General features: G+C 45.5%; 1 protein-coding gene across 3 annotated transcripts in view; it reads right to left on the bottom strand.

Moving 5' to 3' along the window:
• LOC144781703 (cytochrome P450 2C20-like) overlaps positions 1-16,358 on the bottom strand; it is a 497,936-nt gene that overhangs the window by 86,512 nt on the left and 395,066 nt on the right. For 2 of the 3 annotated variants that reach the window (XM_078660677.1, XM_078660678.1), the window contains one exon: positions 8,540-8,681. The exons of the other annotated variant lie outside the window; for it this stretch is intronic. In XM_078660677.1, coding sequence (XP_078516803.1) covers positions 8,540-8,681 — 142 coding nt within the window. The remainder of the gene's footprint in view (positions 1-8,539; positions 8,682-16,358) is intronic. 3 annotated transcript variants of the gene reach the window in all.

Genomic DNA, 16,358 nt, shown 5'->3' with positions numbered 1-16,358 from the left:
AAAACGTAGGAGATCACAGTTGGCAGCGAACCTAAGCAAAGGTGCTTATTTGCAGTACTGCTGGTATAATTACAACTAAGAAACCTACTTGTGAGCTTGTCAAATGTTTTCAGCCATTTCTTTGGCTGGTTTCCCCCCTATTAATAATTATGTTGGCAGACAATATTTACCATAAGGACCTCATAACCAGGGCCTTCAGAGGCAATTATCTTTTCTATGCTGTTATACTGAGTATTCAAAGGTAGTTTAAGTAAAGCAAACGTATGACCTTTGCTGTATAAAGGAATTCTGGCCAGAGCCTAAGCTTAATGAATGGCAATAAAATTGAAATTCTCAAACATATCTTGGTAGATTGCTTTCTGGGAAATGTCCTTGTGTTCCCAATCTTATTTGGCAGACGAAACTTCAACTGAAGGACTTACTAGGGAATATACCTCAAAATAGTAGCATTTCTGTTATACTGCGTGCTATGTTTACATTTTAATTATTTTACAGGTATGTGGATACGTTGAGGGAAACCTGGAAGCCATGACTTTCACTATAACAGAATCTGTCAATCAAAGCTGTAAGGTTTAAGCTGGGAATGGTGGGGTGGTGCTTTTGGAAGTATTTCCAAATGATTCATTATTTGGTATAGTATTCAAATGCCTTCTCTGGGGACTCTTATGAGCCTGATATAGCAAGAGTTGTCCACTAATCCAGACAACATGTACATCTGTAGGAGGTTGTTCCATGATTCAATAACGAAACAAGAGACCTTAGCAAAAAGCTCCACTACAATTATGTTTAGTGCACATTGTGAAGTTAGGAAGCTTTGAATTGAAATTTGGTCATTGCAGAAAAATTATATGTTTGATACCAATTGCTAAAGTGGGCGTTATTTGAAATACACTATGTTATTCTTGTAATAATTTGGAACAGAATATTCAATGTTGCCATGTAAATTTTAATATAGGTGGTTTGCCTCGTGCTGATATTGTCTTTACTTGTATGATTTTTGGCTCTGGAGACATGAACCACAACATTTGAAAGTCTCCAATTCAAGATACTGTACAATTTTGTTGTCCATCTGGAGCATGTATGGGAATTCGATTTTGAGATTGATGTTTGCTGCACAAGTGACAATTATTATTAAAGCAACTAACTTACTGTACACTGACTCCTGTCAGCGGCAGCTATAGATTTCTCCTGCCTAATTTCTTCCAGATTTTTCAGCAACGCATAGTGGTTGCTACATATCTTGACGCACAAGGAGTAAACTCCCTGCATGTCAGGAACATTTAATTTGTGTTTTTTCAGGAACAACCCCCTACTTTGTGTGCTTACTTATGAAAAAAATCCATAGGCGTAGTCTAGCAGGGCATTTTTGCTGAACCATATCAGCTGGGGCACTTTCAGGGAAAATTTTAACCCTAATAGAAACCAACTCTAACTTTCATAGATAAGGCACCTTGAGGCTTGCAAAGGCTGATAGAGACAGGACTTCTTATGCTCTTCTAAAAAGTCTGCCCATCTGCCACATTTTAAGTAGGAGCCTAAGATAGGTCCCGAGTTGTTGGAGGACAAAAAGAGAAAATCTATCATTTAGCCGGCCATATTTTCTAAACACATCTCTCAAAGCATGTCTTCTATATTAAGTGTGAATTTAGTCTGAGGGAATTCTACCTTTATAAATACCCCCATTCTATCACCCGGTCTTACCTTGATCATGTTTAAACTGCCAGTTGAAGAATGGCTGATATACCCTGATTTCAGATGGATTAATCTCTGTAAAAACCTGCCACAGTATCAGTGGTAAAAGTTAAATGTAGTCTACTAAACTTGCTGGTAAGTACCTCACAACATGGTAGGAAAATCAGATATATGGAAAATGGCAATAGACCCAGACTTTGAGAGTATTTTTCCAGGTGTCCATACATTTTGGTGGAAATTGAGAGGGAAATTGTGGAAAACTGGTCCTTCCAATTGCAGATAAGTCTCTTTCATTGAGAGTATTGCAACACTGATGATAGTTTCATAGGAGCACTTTCTTTTCTGGCAACTTTCAGCAGCAGTGGGGGCTACGAGGGAGGAGAACCACGCTCCTCATCCCTGGACTTTTGACATTACTTCTCGCGTTTCCCGCTTTGCAGGAAACCCTCGTAGCAGTGCCTGTGACCAGCAGCTGTGGGGGCCACGATTAGGTTGAGGACTACGCCACCCATAATCCAGCGGGGCAGAGAGACGCCCTCCCACAACACGCCCTGCCCAGGTGTTCTTAATCGGTCTGCTAGTCCCACCTCGCGGGACGAGCTGGGCGAAGCCCGGGCCCGTTTAAGCCCGTTCAAGACTGACCAAGGACGGGCCCGTTTAAGCCCGTTCAAGACCGGCCAAGGACAGGACGGGCCACCCATTTAACATCTACACTTGGACCAAAAGGTCAGTTTTGCCTGTTAAGAAATTTGATGTGATTTAATATTTACCACAATACGTGATTAAACATCTAGAATATAGTGAGGATGTCTACCTCTCCAGATCCTGGCCAAAGTAGCAGGAAATCAACGGGAGGTTCATTATTGGGAACTCTAGACAATTTCCTTATCAGGGTATCAACTGTACTTGCTAAGGATATAGAACTTACTGAGAAAAGACTATCCTTGGACATACCCTTTGACAAAAGATCTTCCCTGGGCCCCCTGGCAGGAGGCAGATCACCGATACACATACCAACTGACTTACAGGGTACGCTTCCTCCATCTGGAGTGGAGGCACTACTTTGTCGCCTCAGCTAGTAACCATCTTAAATATAAGTGATACCTCTTCAACAGTTGGAGTTTCTGCCAGTGATATAGGTAGAGCCCCATCCCCTAACATTAAAACTTGTTCGGCTGGCTAAGTAAAAGCAGGTCTGGTCCAGCAGAAGGGGGGGGGGGTGCAAGTAAAAAGGAAGCGCCCTGGGCCTCAAACACTTGCTGGGGGGAAAAAAGCAAAGTCCGGTAAAAATATTGCTCCTGCTGATGATCCAGTAGTGACGCCAGCATCTTGCCCCACACAACATGGATCGTGGGATAAAAACGGGCAGGGACGTCACCCAGATAATATGGGGGAGGAACCACACCTGGACTTGGGCCCTTCTTTTTGGAAAAGATTGGAAGGCACTCTTAAGAAGATAAGTCAACCTTTACATGAGCGATTGGACTCTATTGAAAATAGATTGGTGTGCCTTGAACTTCCGCTGGTAACATCTCAGAAACATGCAGGATCAAGGCACAGTGCCCATATTGGTCGGGCTAAAACCCCCGTAGCCCATGGTTCCACCTGCCCTAGTAGTGGTGCCGGTATAGGGCAGGGTGGTAGATCTATCTTAGCTGCTGATAAGGTGCACATTGCTAATCCCCAATCGCCAGCACAGACATGGGTGGGAAATACAACACAGCCAAATGGGGTGCCCCAAATTACTTTGGCCTCGACAGTTGCACCCCCGTCTCATAATCAAGCTGGGGTTGGAGTGCCACTATTAAGCAAAGGGAGTAATCAGGGAGACGGCACTAAGACGGATGCCAGAAAGCAAAATCTCACCGTTTTACCCAGGGCTCACAGTGACGCTCCCTTACCCTACATTGACCTCCCTCCCCAATCAGCCCCTTTTGTGGTAGTTTTGGCAGGGGTTCCACCAGTAGCTCAGGGGAAACGAGAATCATTCCTAGACCTCAAGCATAAGTGTATTTTCTGGCTTAATAAAAACCGTCCATTGCCAGCAAATATGCGAGCTAATATCCTGGGTACTAGGAGAGTTAACTAGATAGGTAGGGGTTGTAAGACGGTGGCAGGGGACTGTATCATCATTAATTTTAGAGACCAGGCATGCGTTAATTACATTTGCAACTGGCCTCATAATGATCAGTCTAATGGGATACAAGCTCTACCCTTAGCCTATTTCTATGGACCCCCAAATCCGGTTTCCTTTGAGAGTGATATGTTTTCACATGGGGTTGTACCAAATTTCTGCACATTGGGGAACATAAGGTTGTTCAATAGATTCCAGCCCTTGTCGGGGCTGGGGGATTGCGACTGACAGTTTGAACCCCAAAGGCCTATCCCAGGTGGTAGAACTGGGGGCACAATGGAAGGGGTAGAGATTTGGAGAGGGCAAGTGACCCCCCAGAACAGTGGGAAAGAAGGGAAGGATGAGGGAGGCCAAAGTTTCATGTGCGATGGCAATATCGAGGTCTCTAAGCTAGATCGGCCACTGGGAAGGCAGATTCATGTACAACAAGGCCCAGGGGATCTCTCCCTATGGGACGAACTGGCCGCAGTACCTGATGGACCATTAAGTCAGACATCTCTTATCTCATGGAATGTGGCGGGGCTGGGGTCAAAGCTTAACTCGCAGGCTTGGGTACAATTTATTGATCGCTTTGACATTTGCCTGTTTCAAGAGGTTTGGGCGGTTGAACCAATGTTTAGAGTAGGCTATTTGAATTTTTTTGTTCCTGCTGTTAAAAAATATCAGGGCCGACCTATGGGGGGATTAGTGATATGGGTTAGGCAGTCCTTAAAATGTTACACCAAGCTCCTCCCTGTTGTAAGCAATGATATTCTCGGGGTTAGGTTTAGTTTCCCTGCTAATTTAGAAATTGATATTTACAATGTATACGCTAGGGGGCTCCAAGGTGGCAAGAAATCTGATGTTGTAGCAGAGTTGGATATACTACTGCAGGCTACCCCTCCTAACACATTGCCATTGATTGCAGGGGACTTTAACACCACTTTTGAACCCCTTGGCTTGGATGATACACATTTAACAGAGGATGAGGATGCTAGGTGGGGAGTTCCTCAACTCAGTACTAAACCCATAAGAAAATGGACCGAGGCTGCAATCCAGTTAAAGGGCCTCTGCATGGGAAACCAGTTGAGGGCTGCCAACGGGCGCACATTGTCTGATAAAATGGGAAAGGAAACTTCCGACAATGGTGCCAGGGCAAGTAACATTGACTATTTACTTGTCCCCCTTCGGATGTGGTCAACCCTTCTGGACATGGCGGTGGTGACTCGTATTGAGAGTGACCATAATCCCCTGACTGCAATGTTCAACCTGGGTCTACATAAAGGGGATGAGGACTTTGGGGGATCAACTCTTCCAGATTTAGCTTTGGCAAATGACGAGCGCCACCTTAAGTGGCGTCAAATGGTAGACCATCAGGAAATTATTGGTAACATTGAAGGAGATTTGGAAGGGGCATTAGAGGCTATGGAGGAAGGCACCTTGAATGGGTCTCCCCTCAATCTTTTGTTAGAGGCACATAATAAGCTCTTCACTAAATTAAAAACATACTTTTGTAAACCGAGTTCAGGAAACAGAAGAGTTCAAATTAAAAAAGTGGAGAGCTGGTATGACGGCTCCTGCCGCCAAGCTAGGAGAGAATTGGGCCAAGCACAATAAGGTTGGCCCGTACGAATTATAGGCTTAAGCAACATATAGCTAAAAGGGATTGGGAAGAGGGCATGTGGCAGTATCTTAAAGTGGCGTGTAATGCAAAGAATCCTAAACATTTCTGGGATATTTTTAAATGTAAATGTAAATGTAAATGTAAATGTAGCCGTACTTGTAAAGCGCACTGATACTCCTGAGTGCCCTGGCGCTGTACTCATACCGCTAGGGAACCCTTCCTGGTTTTTCCCTGTGAAATGTCCACTCCTGGGCATCCCCAGGGTGCAACCAGGCATCCCTAGCGCTGTAGGGGGCCGTTGTGGAGACTAAGCAAGCTATTGCCCAGAGTTGCAGCGTGGGACCCATGCTTAGAGTAGGCACCGAGGCGAGAAATCAGGTCCGAGGAATTATGAGCCCAAGATCCACCGAGACCAGCCAAGGCAGGAATTGAACCCTGGTCCCGGGCCAGACCTCTGCATCAGGGTCTGCCGCTCTAACCATTGAGCCACACTTCTCCACTTCTCTTCTTAAATGGGACAGGGGAGGGCACCGCGAGAGCCCCCAAAACAACGTCGACCGAAATTTATGGGTTGATTATTTTAAGCCCCAATTTGCCAACAGGGCGATTGGCATCAGTGTGGGAGCATTCGCTCACACTTTTTAAAAGGAGTCTGTCTTTACTCTGGGAGAAGTGGACAGGGCATTGGACCTAGTCACTGAGGGACGTGCTACCGGCATGGATTGTGTTCCCGCAGATCTATTCTTAAACAATAGAGGGCGATGGCGGTTTTATATTTTATATGTGGCGAACACCATAGCCCAAGGGATGGAAGTCCCTAAATCATGGAAAGGGGCAGAAATTGTGCCAGTGTACAAAAAAGGGGACAAGGCATTAGCGGTAAATTGTAGACCAATAAGTCTGATCGACTGTATACAAAAGATCATGGGGTGGCTGGTTCTAGGTAGAATCCAGACCTTTATGGATGATGATAATATCTTGAGTCACCTCCAGGCTGGATTTCGCCCAAAAACAAGTACCATAGACCAGTTTTTCTGGTTTATTATGTTATATTGGCGCACCGTAGTCCTGGAAAAAGGTACCCTGTATGCTGTCTTTGTCGACTTAAGGGCGGCTTTTGACTTGGTCCCACGCAATATATTGTGGAAAGTCCTTGCGGGGTTGGGGATGGCATCTGAACTGCTGAGTTTGATCGTCCGCTTGCATGAGGGTACGTTCGCTCGGGTTCGGTGGGGTCGCCAGAGAGAGGTTACGGAGCCGTTCCCGGTGGAGCAGGGAGTGAGGCAAGGTTGCGTCAAGGCGCCGACCTTGTTCTCGCTCTTTGTGAATGGGGTTGCAGCCTTCCTCTCCCTGGTTCCTAACGATGCCCCTGCGATGTCTGGAGAGCGGGGCCCGATCCTCATGTTTGCTGACGACACCCTCATCATTTCAAAAACACCAAGTGGACTCCAGCTCGCACTGAAACGATTTGAAGACTTTTGCCTAGATAGGGGTTTAGAAATAAACACGGCAAAAAACAAGTTTATGGTCCTTACTGGCCGTAAAACTCATGGGTCTGCCAGACCTTTTAGAGGGTCGATATGTATGAATGGTTCCCCGCTGGAGAGGGTAGATGCCTTCACTTATCTGGGGGTTACCCTCCAGAGAGATCTGGGGTGGTCTAGCCAATTAGATATTGTAGTGCTAAAACACCGCCAGCAGGCAGGCATTCTTTTAAAAAAATGTACCTCCTCGATAACAAAGCCCATCAGCACACTGTTGGAAGTATACGGGATCAAGGTGTTAAGTTCGACACTTTATGGTGCTGAACTTTGGGATTCGAGGATTTAAGAAAGCTGACGCTGGCAGAAAATGAATTTCTGCGGAAAGCTACAAGCGTTCCCATAAGTACCCCGTTAATACCACTAATGTGGGATCTTGGAAAAAAGACAGGGCAAGATCTTGCCTTTTTACGGCCATTATTGTACTGGCGCCGTTTATGGTCCACTGAAGAATTACAACATTATGCCCAAGGGCTGAGGGAGATAATGATTATGGATTCATGCCAGAAAATTCATTGGCTGAAGGCCATTCGGTCTTTACTTTTCAAAATGGGAATGAGGGAACTCTGGGATGACCCGGAAAACGCCATATTCCCCTCCAAAAAAATTGTAAAAGAAAAGTATTGGGAGATGGTGATTACAGAAGCGAGGACAAAAGGACTCTCCTTGCACTTAACAGGCCGATTCATGGAAATTAAAGCCCGACCGAAGCTGGAATTATATTGGGACACTATCGGGAAACAGCAGGACTGTACACTCTATTTCCAACTGAGAGTAGGCTCCCTTCGAGTAAGGTCTTTTACAGCTAAATGGGCAGGAGAAAATGGTAATGACAGATGTCCTAAGTGTGGAGAGAAACAAGAGTCACTAAGTCACTTCCTCTTCTTCTGTCCTTTCTATTCGGCCCCTAGATCGATGTCGATTAAGCCTATATGTAAATTGTTTGGCATCCATAGGCATCAAGAGGCTTTAAGAATCCTATGTACTGACCCGACGCCACTAATTGCTGTTGCTGTGGCCACATTTTTTAAATGGGCCTGGGTAATTCGTATAAAACAAATAGCGGCAGGCATGTGAATAATAAGCTGTTTTATACTTGTACATTTTTGGGGGTTGTTTTTATGAGCTTTTTGTGCAATACTCCCCTGTACCAAATGTATATTGATGAGTTGTTTTTAGAATTTATGAAATAATGTAAGAAGATATTCAGCAATAGTCTAACGTAGTTGAATACCTTTTAATATTTATGTATAAGTTTTAATGGATTTTTAATCTAAAATTGTGTATTTTATGTATACTTTTATGACTTAATTGTCGAATAAAGTTTAAGAATGCATGATGATAGTTTTGAATGTGGTAGATTTTCTCTGAAACCTTGATGGGGAGAAAGATTTGTCACAGTGCTCAGCAGAATGGCCTGCAGCTAAACTCTCAATCATATATTTAAACATTTTATCCCATTAATGTTGATTTTAAAGTCTGAGATCCCTTTTTTCATGTGAAACTTTAGCTGGTCATCATTAGCTCTTCAGAAGACCTCTACTTAATGATTGTGTCTAAGTGTCATACCTGCAGAAAATGGCACAAATGCATCATTTTTCTTAAAGCATCCATTGTCATCCAGGAATCGCTGTGGGTCAAAACATTCTGGATTTCCAAACTTCTTTAGGTCATGAAGCACGGAGGACAGTACAGGGATAACATCTGTGCCCTGTGTGAACAAATGAACAGTAGTAAAGTAAGGTACAAGGGGATGAAAAAATGTGCTAAGAGCAGCGTGCAAACCTGTCTAGGGCATGCTACAAAAAGATTGGATAAGGACAGAAATCTTTAATTAAAGACAAGATTAAGAAGCTTGTTTACAGTTTGGTGAAATAAGTGTAATGGAATACATCTGTGGTGCTTTGTCTCCCCCACTAATTTCACTTTTCCTCTGCTCCATTTAGAGTCAGGCGAAACACATTGTTTTGGACAGTGAGCCATAAACTGGCTCTGCCATCAGAAACACCGTACCTTGTGACCCATCCACCCCTTGGATGCTAGGCCACGTGGAAGTTTGCTATTCCCTATTTTGTAGAGGGACATTATTACTTTTTCCTGCCAGGGTCCACCATGAGGAGCGTGATGAAGTGGATTTGGGGAAACTAACACTGGCTCCCTTATGCAGGGAGAAAACTCCCTGTGCTTCAGGAAATCTTTTGGAGGACTTAAATGAATCAAGCTCTCTCTTTGGCAGTTTCGTTTACTTAAACAAAAAGACGCCAAAGCAGGTCCCATAGAACATAGTTTCTGCTTGGTATAGTGCCTTGTTTTCTGTGCATCCGAAGTAAAAGCGGATGTACAGTAGGCAATGAGATTATTGCCAGCCAAAGGATCTCAAAATATGACAGACGGTCCTCATTCAAGGTGATAAAGCCAGGCTGAGGGCCCCCCTTACAATGTTCAGATGGCCCCCCAGGTGCTAAAATCTGTCAATCAATGTACAAAATGGAAGTATTAGTTGAGGGGGTAATTACCCACCTCAAATGCTAACCACAGTCCTTTTTCAGGGTGAACCCTTAAAGTCACTAAATTAACCTGAGATCAACCCCCTCGTAGCTATGGCACAGAGAAGGGGGGCTCAACTTAGAGGGAATGTATAAAGTATTTATGCAGTACTCAAAAATTAATAAAGTTGAATTACAAAGCAAGAAAAATTCCCAACCAATTTAAATATTAGGGAAAATTATAATAAAACGATACAAAAATGACAAATATACAGTCAGTAAAACCGGAGTTGTGAATATTTATATTTTTAAGTTTCAAAATAGTGCCGAAAAGCCCTAAGCACCAACTGCGGTCATGTGATTGAGCTAGTCCAGGACATGGGTAATATTTAAGGCCAACTGTGATGGGGCGAAGGTCGGATACAGTGACAAGGTCCTCCAGTTGAAAAAGTTACCTTTGCATTTAAAAATGTTTGAGGACCAGAATGTCTTCTGCAGGACAAGGCAGCAGGCTGTGACCAAAATGAATTTGTTGATGATGAGAAGACAAAGGGCAAGGTCTTGGTGCAGTTGTTGATGAAGTGGAAAAAGCACTGCACAGGGAAAGTTAATGTTTCACCTCCAAACATCCCTCAACATCGATCCGATGAAGGTGGCTGATTGGTCTGTGAAGGTTTCTACATACAGACTTAGAAACATTTCTAGAAGTCATATTTCTTCAGTGGGGAAAGGCTGCAGGCTGTAGCCAAAGAGGGTTCGAAGTTGTTAGATGCCAGTCAATGGCGGTCCTGCTGAATTGGATTTGCTGCTCCAGAGCACAATGAAGCGCAACATGCTGGGAACTTAATCCCTGCTTCAAGGCACCCTTGGTGGATTGGCTAGGCATATTGTCCCCAGTCTCACATCAGTTTTCAGAGCATAAAGTCGGCAAAACGGCCCATTTTCAGGAAAACTTAAGAGGGTTACACTTTTACACCAGGCAAGGGTACAATGCTTTGGGAGCAGCACTTGGGGGGGGGGGAGGAGGGGGGGTCAAGACGTACTACAGCCGAGGATAGAAGAAGGTTCCAGGGCTAGTCCAAATGGAATTAGTCAGCTGGAAATGTAGGAAAAATGCTGCTTGAAGCTTGTTGTATCCCTGTAACTCAAAAAGGAGGTCATCCTTATGACACTTTGAGTCCATTTATTTGTCCTGGATATAAGAATGTCTAGCCCTCGGGGTCCTTTTCAGGCCACAGACAGCAGGTTCTGTCCTTTTCTGTTCAACCATAGGTCCAGAAGCGATCTGGGAAGGTACTGTGGGTGCCCTGTTCACTAGGGTGACCCTTCCCTCTTTTGCAGCACTTCCTATTGGTTTTACTACAGACAATCCGACAGTGCCCCTTTCTGCCCAAAGCCAACATGACAGAACCTTTCTTCCCCTTTGCAGAGATCATGTGCCTACCCTAGAGGAAGGGCTCGTGAAATGAGCAACCCCTCCTCTGTTGTGACTCAAAACCTGTACTGGGGGTATCTCCTCTCCCACTGGACTTCATGCCTGGCTGCCTAAAAGGACAAAGAAAGGGCAGACCGAGGTTCTAGCCACATCTGGAGGACGGGTGCAGTGTGCTCTGTACAATTCTTTAGAGAAGTTGCTTTTGCAATTTTACAGTTTAAGGACCCTTCTAGGAGGACTTCAAGGTAACCTTTTGAAACTTAAGAAGTTGGAGAGCCACCCCACCCGTGGATACCGTAGTACCTATCCCAGAAGAGCCGGTGCATAGGTCTGGAGTGGTGTCGGAAACCGCAGTCGTTCTCAGTGGAGGGCTGTGAACAAGTACTGCTGTCATGAACGTAAAAAGGGTCCGGTGGAATCCAATCCTAGATTCTGGAAGGAAGGAACCTGAAAGCAGAGGGGAAAGAGTCTGGGTCACTTCAGAGTGACAAGGGGCTCGGTAGACGAATGCCCACCGATGTTGGGTGCGTCAGGTGCGAAGAAGGGATGCTTGACTCTGCCGCCACGAGGACAACAGATTTAGACGATGACCAGGAGCCAGATGTGAGCTGTCCCATGAAAGATGTTGAGTGCTGAGGGTTCGGTGTCCGGCTGGAGCATCAACAAGCCTTGGAAAAAGCAACCCACACAGGAAGTTCAAGCGGTTCCGGTGTGGACCAGAAAGGAATCACGGCATGTCTGGAGCAACCAGGAAAGCCAAACAGAAATCAAGATGACCCTCAGGAGGACCCACAGGCTGAATGACCAGGCTGAATGAGCAGAGTCGCGAGGGGACCTCAAGCAAAATTGCAGAGTACCAGCCCAGGGAGCACACGGTGTGACGAGGCCGGAGTTCTTTGGTGCAAATACTGCTCAGGGTCAGGACTTTATGGAGTCCAATGCACAAGCACAGGAATTGCCAACAAGCATATGCTACTGCAAATAGATGCGGTGCTCAGGGGTTCGGGTTATGCAGTCTCCACGAGGAATTCTGGCTTCAAACTTGATGAGAGGGCAGATCAACCTCAGAGACGTTCATAACCCACCTCCTGTGTTGTTGAAATCTTCGGAGACCGCAGGAGCTTAGGAGCAGCAGAACGGTCAGTTGTGTTGAGGTGCCTGCAAATGCAGGGGAGTGACTACTTCACCCCAAGGGAGATTCTTCAGTTGTCCTTAGTGCACCACTGATCCTGCACGGAGCCTGTGTGGAGCAAGGGCACAGACAAAGCTTTGGACGGAGAGGGAGACGAAGTCAGGCCCAGCCGAAGTCCAGGGAAGTCCAGAGTGTTCAGACGGTCGAAGGTCAGTGCTTTCCTTTTTTACATTGTTGTCCACGTAAAATCTAAAGAGCTGCAGTCAGGTAAGCCCTTTTGTACCCACAGGAGAGGGTTGGACAGATTCAGGGGACCCTCCTAGGGGAGGGGCAGGACAAAGTGGAGGTTACTCCCATGACCCTTGTCCAATTATGTGCCAGAGCAGGAGCCACTGGCTCCCAGAACTAGTTTGAGCTGGACTATGCACAAGGACACCAAATGTGCCCCAGGTGCGGACTTTCAGGCACTCTCAGAGTGCACCCACCCAGCCCCAATACACTAAATCCTGTCTGGGAGGTGGTCAGACCTCCCTGTATGCCTATTGTGCTCCCTTCCTCTGCTGGATGTTTGCTCAGCAGCTGGAGGGCAGAAATGTGTCTCTGGTCGGCAGCATCAATTTTGTGCTGTCCAGGTCGAGAAGGCTGGCACCGGATAGACAAGTGACCCCACGAAGCTCGCTCAGTTACTGATGTGAAGTTATGATTCCAAGGTGTTTGATACCAAACACGGTATGTTTCTATACAGCCTTTTTTGAGATAGCATTTACAGCGAGGTTATAATGCACCTCTACCTATATATTCGACTGAGTCACAGAGAATCCAGGAGAATAGTCCCTGAAGGCTGCAGAGAGGCTCTGCTCAAGCAGAGGCACCCTCTCACTTAAAACCCAGCACCCTGCCTTCAGGTTTGATAAGGCCTGCTATAGGGGTGACTTAATAGTTTTAAGTGTAGTGACCTATAGATATAGTGAACCTATATCTAAAGTAAGAGGTGCAAGCACCAACTTACACAGGTTGCAGTAACAGACCTGTAGTTCCATTTTGCATGGACTCTCATGGGTGGCATAACACATGCTTCAGCCCATGGGAGGCCTCTAGGGTACCTATGCCCTGGGTCCATGGGTACCATATACTAGGGACTTATAAGGTACCCCAGTATCCAATCTGGAGTGTACCAACGTACATGCATAACAATTAAAGGAGAAAGAGGATAGACTTGGGTACTAGTTAGCAGGATCCCAGTCAGACTAGTCAAAACAGTGAGACATCAAGCAAAAAGTGGTGGTAACCATAAGAAGCAGATCCTACTTTCCTACACAACCCCCCGAAAGAAAGGAGATAAGACTAACCTTGACCAGTTGAGTATTCATTTTCTAAGTGGAAATATCGGGAGAGTCCATCTGCATTGGCATGTTTACTCCCCGGTCTATGTTCCACTGTATAGTCCATAACCTGTAGGTAAATGGACCTCCTCAAAAGTTTGGGATTTTCACTCTTCATCTGTTTTAGCCATAAGAGGGGCTTATGGTCTGTCTGAACAATGAAGTGAGTGCCAAAAAAGTATGGCCTCAGCTTCTTCAGAGCCCAAACCACAGCAAAGGCTTCCCTCTCTATAGCTTTCCTGTTCCGGGGAGCAGGAAAGATGCTGTCAAATGGCAGAGATCCTAGTTATAACGCAGTTTTGACCAAGAAGAAGCCCGTCACTCAACCAGAAGTGTTTCTTGGGCATGATGGGAGCTGTAGTTTATTACCCAATTTGGCACTGATTACGGCATGCATTTAATCTTAAAAAGGGACCCACATGTGCTCATGAGGTTTAAAAAAGGGGCAAATGGTAACATACGCCAGCCTCTGTAGTATGTATGCGGCTAAAAGGAGCTGGACCAGTGCCCTGTAGGAGACGTTTCCCAGACAGACGCTCCTGCTGCCACGCTTAGGCTGAGCGGTGAGTTCCTTCATTCTCTATTATGCTCTTAACTAGGCTCTAGGCTCTTTTCCTCACTCAGCACTAGCATGCTGATGTGCCCTGAAGGGCTACTTTACCTGGGGTCACATCTTCCCATTCTCCACTGGGCCGGTCCTTTCTATACCATTGCTGTGCCTGGCTTGGATCGTGTTTGCAAGGGTTTCCACACTGGGACTCGTGCTCAACGTGACATCCCTCATACATCTCTCCGCACACTTGCGAGGTACACCACCTGGGACTGCTAGCATATAACCCCTCTATGGTCAGAACATCAGACATCACGTTTGTGCAGAATAAATTCCACACCCCTGGGACAACTACACTACACCAGGGCTCTACAAGGTTGGGGCCTATACTCCGATTCTCATGGGCCCTCAATATCTCTAACTCCATTCAGACAGCATGAAGCTCCTCCAAACCTGCTGTTTCAAACTCTTAGACACTGCCCACAGCTCTAAATATAGATTTAGTTTGCATTCAGCACCTTTTGCGATAGTTCTGTAGCCATGGGTGCATCCTGGCAAACAGCATTAGTTTGTTCAAATCTTTTAGTTACCTCTTTTTGTTATTGGATACTTGCTCTCGTACATGCTAGTAGGCAGTATTATAATTTTTAACCCCCCTCCTCTACTCATTAGGTTGGATGGGCATTTGTACCTCGGGCCACTTGCCTGGGAGAGAGATGTAAGATACCTGACACAACAGCAGAGTGTTACATAACTAAGTAATTGCTTAACTACGCACTTATTCTGTTGTATAGCACTTGCGATACTCACTTAACGTGCGCTGAGTTGTCTCTCTAGATATGTGAGAATGTGGTTTAAATATGCTGTACCTCACTATTTAACAGAGCTGTATGTTGTTTTTATATCACCACAGGTACACCAGTGAATCTGCTGGATCACTGGTTTTGCATTACACTGCATCGATTTTGCTAGTACACTTTATCTTTATTGTTTTTGTTTTCATACACTTTGCAGTAGCTATTATAAAAGAGATCCTGAAGAAGGCCACAACTCTATTACAGGTCAATACAGCTAAAACATGTTGATCGCTCTTCAGTACAGCTATCTCTAATTACGGTAGCCACACTACTCGATTTCTGGATTTAATTCTGGCACCAGGAAGTATCAATAAACTATGGTAGGCTTACCTTGTAGCTAGTTTTAATCACTCTTACTCACCACTGCTAAGTCAGCACTGCACTACCTCACTCACACTTTAGCTCACATTGGGTTTTAGTAATACCCCTCTTCTTCACTAAAACATCCCTCAGCTCCTTCCTCGCAGAGAGGGGGTTGTAGTCCGCGTCACAACTAGGCTTGTGACACAAGGAGGTATCCACATGATAAAGCATGACACCTTTGGTGTGTGAGGGGAAACTGTCCTTAAAAGGGACCCCTCCTTTTCCACAGCATGTTTTTCATTTTTATCTCATTGGGACAACCGGTACCCAATTTCTCGCACCCCAGCACTTTTTGTGTTATTGAGTGGTGACTGTTGATCTGGGAAAGGAATTTGACACTGTGAACTGGTCATGCCTGGAGAAGGTCAAGCTTAAAATGATGTTGGGACTTGCTGGGTACGGTGGGTGTGCTGGCTCTATACTTACTTCACTGTCGGGATGCAGACAGGTCACAACTTCTCAGAATCCTACTGGATCCATCAGGATACTAGACAGGGATGTCCACTGCCTATGGTCCTGTTTGTGCTTGCCATTGAGCTCCTGGCTGTACTGTGCACTGAGAGAGATAGAGGTAGGGGCATTATCCTACATGGAACTGAACAAAATATATCCCTGTATACCGAAGACCAACTAAAATATGTTGCAGGCATAGAGGCCATTGTCCTATACATGCTGCGTCTGCCACAGCAGTTTGGCCAGGTCTCAGGACTGCATGTTAATATAACTAAACATGCATTTCCCCCTGAAATAGGGACAGAAGAGGCCTCCTTCCCTGAGGCTGGCTATCCGGCAGGCACCCCACACTTTCAGGTACATGGGAATACAAATTTTCCACACACTTGATGGCGCTTGGGAGGGAAACCTTGTGTCCACGTTACGCTCCTTATGTGGATGAATAGCCTTTTGCTTGATGCTTTAGCTCCCCATTATGGGGCGGATAGCACTCGCCAAGATGAATATGTTGCCTCAGGTGCCTTATTATTTTATAAATCTGTCTGTGTGGACCTCAGCTGCGTGGATTGAACAAGTTGACTCTCTCCTCCGAAACTCATATGGGATGGGAAACACAATCGAGTGGACCTGGACATACTAAAGAGGCCCATTTCTTAGGGGGGCTGAGGGTATTCGATTTTGAGACCATTTATCTAGCTGCTCATCTGCAGTAGATTGACAAGTGACTGGA

This window comes from Lissotriton helveticus, chromosome 9 (genome assembly GCF_964261635.1).
Source record: "Lissotriton helveticus chromosome 9, aLisHel1.1, whole genome shotgun sequence".
NCBI classification, from domain to species: domain Eukaryota; kingdom Metazoa; phylum Chordata; class Amphibia; order Caudata; family Salamandridae; genus Lissotriton; species Lissotriton helveticus.
Note: the sequence above shows the minus strand (reverse complement) of the source record. Positions and strands in the feature narration are given on the sequence as shown.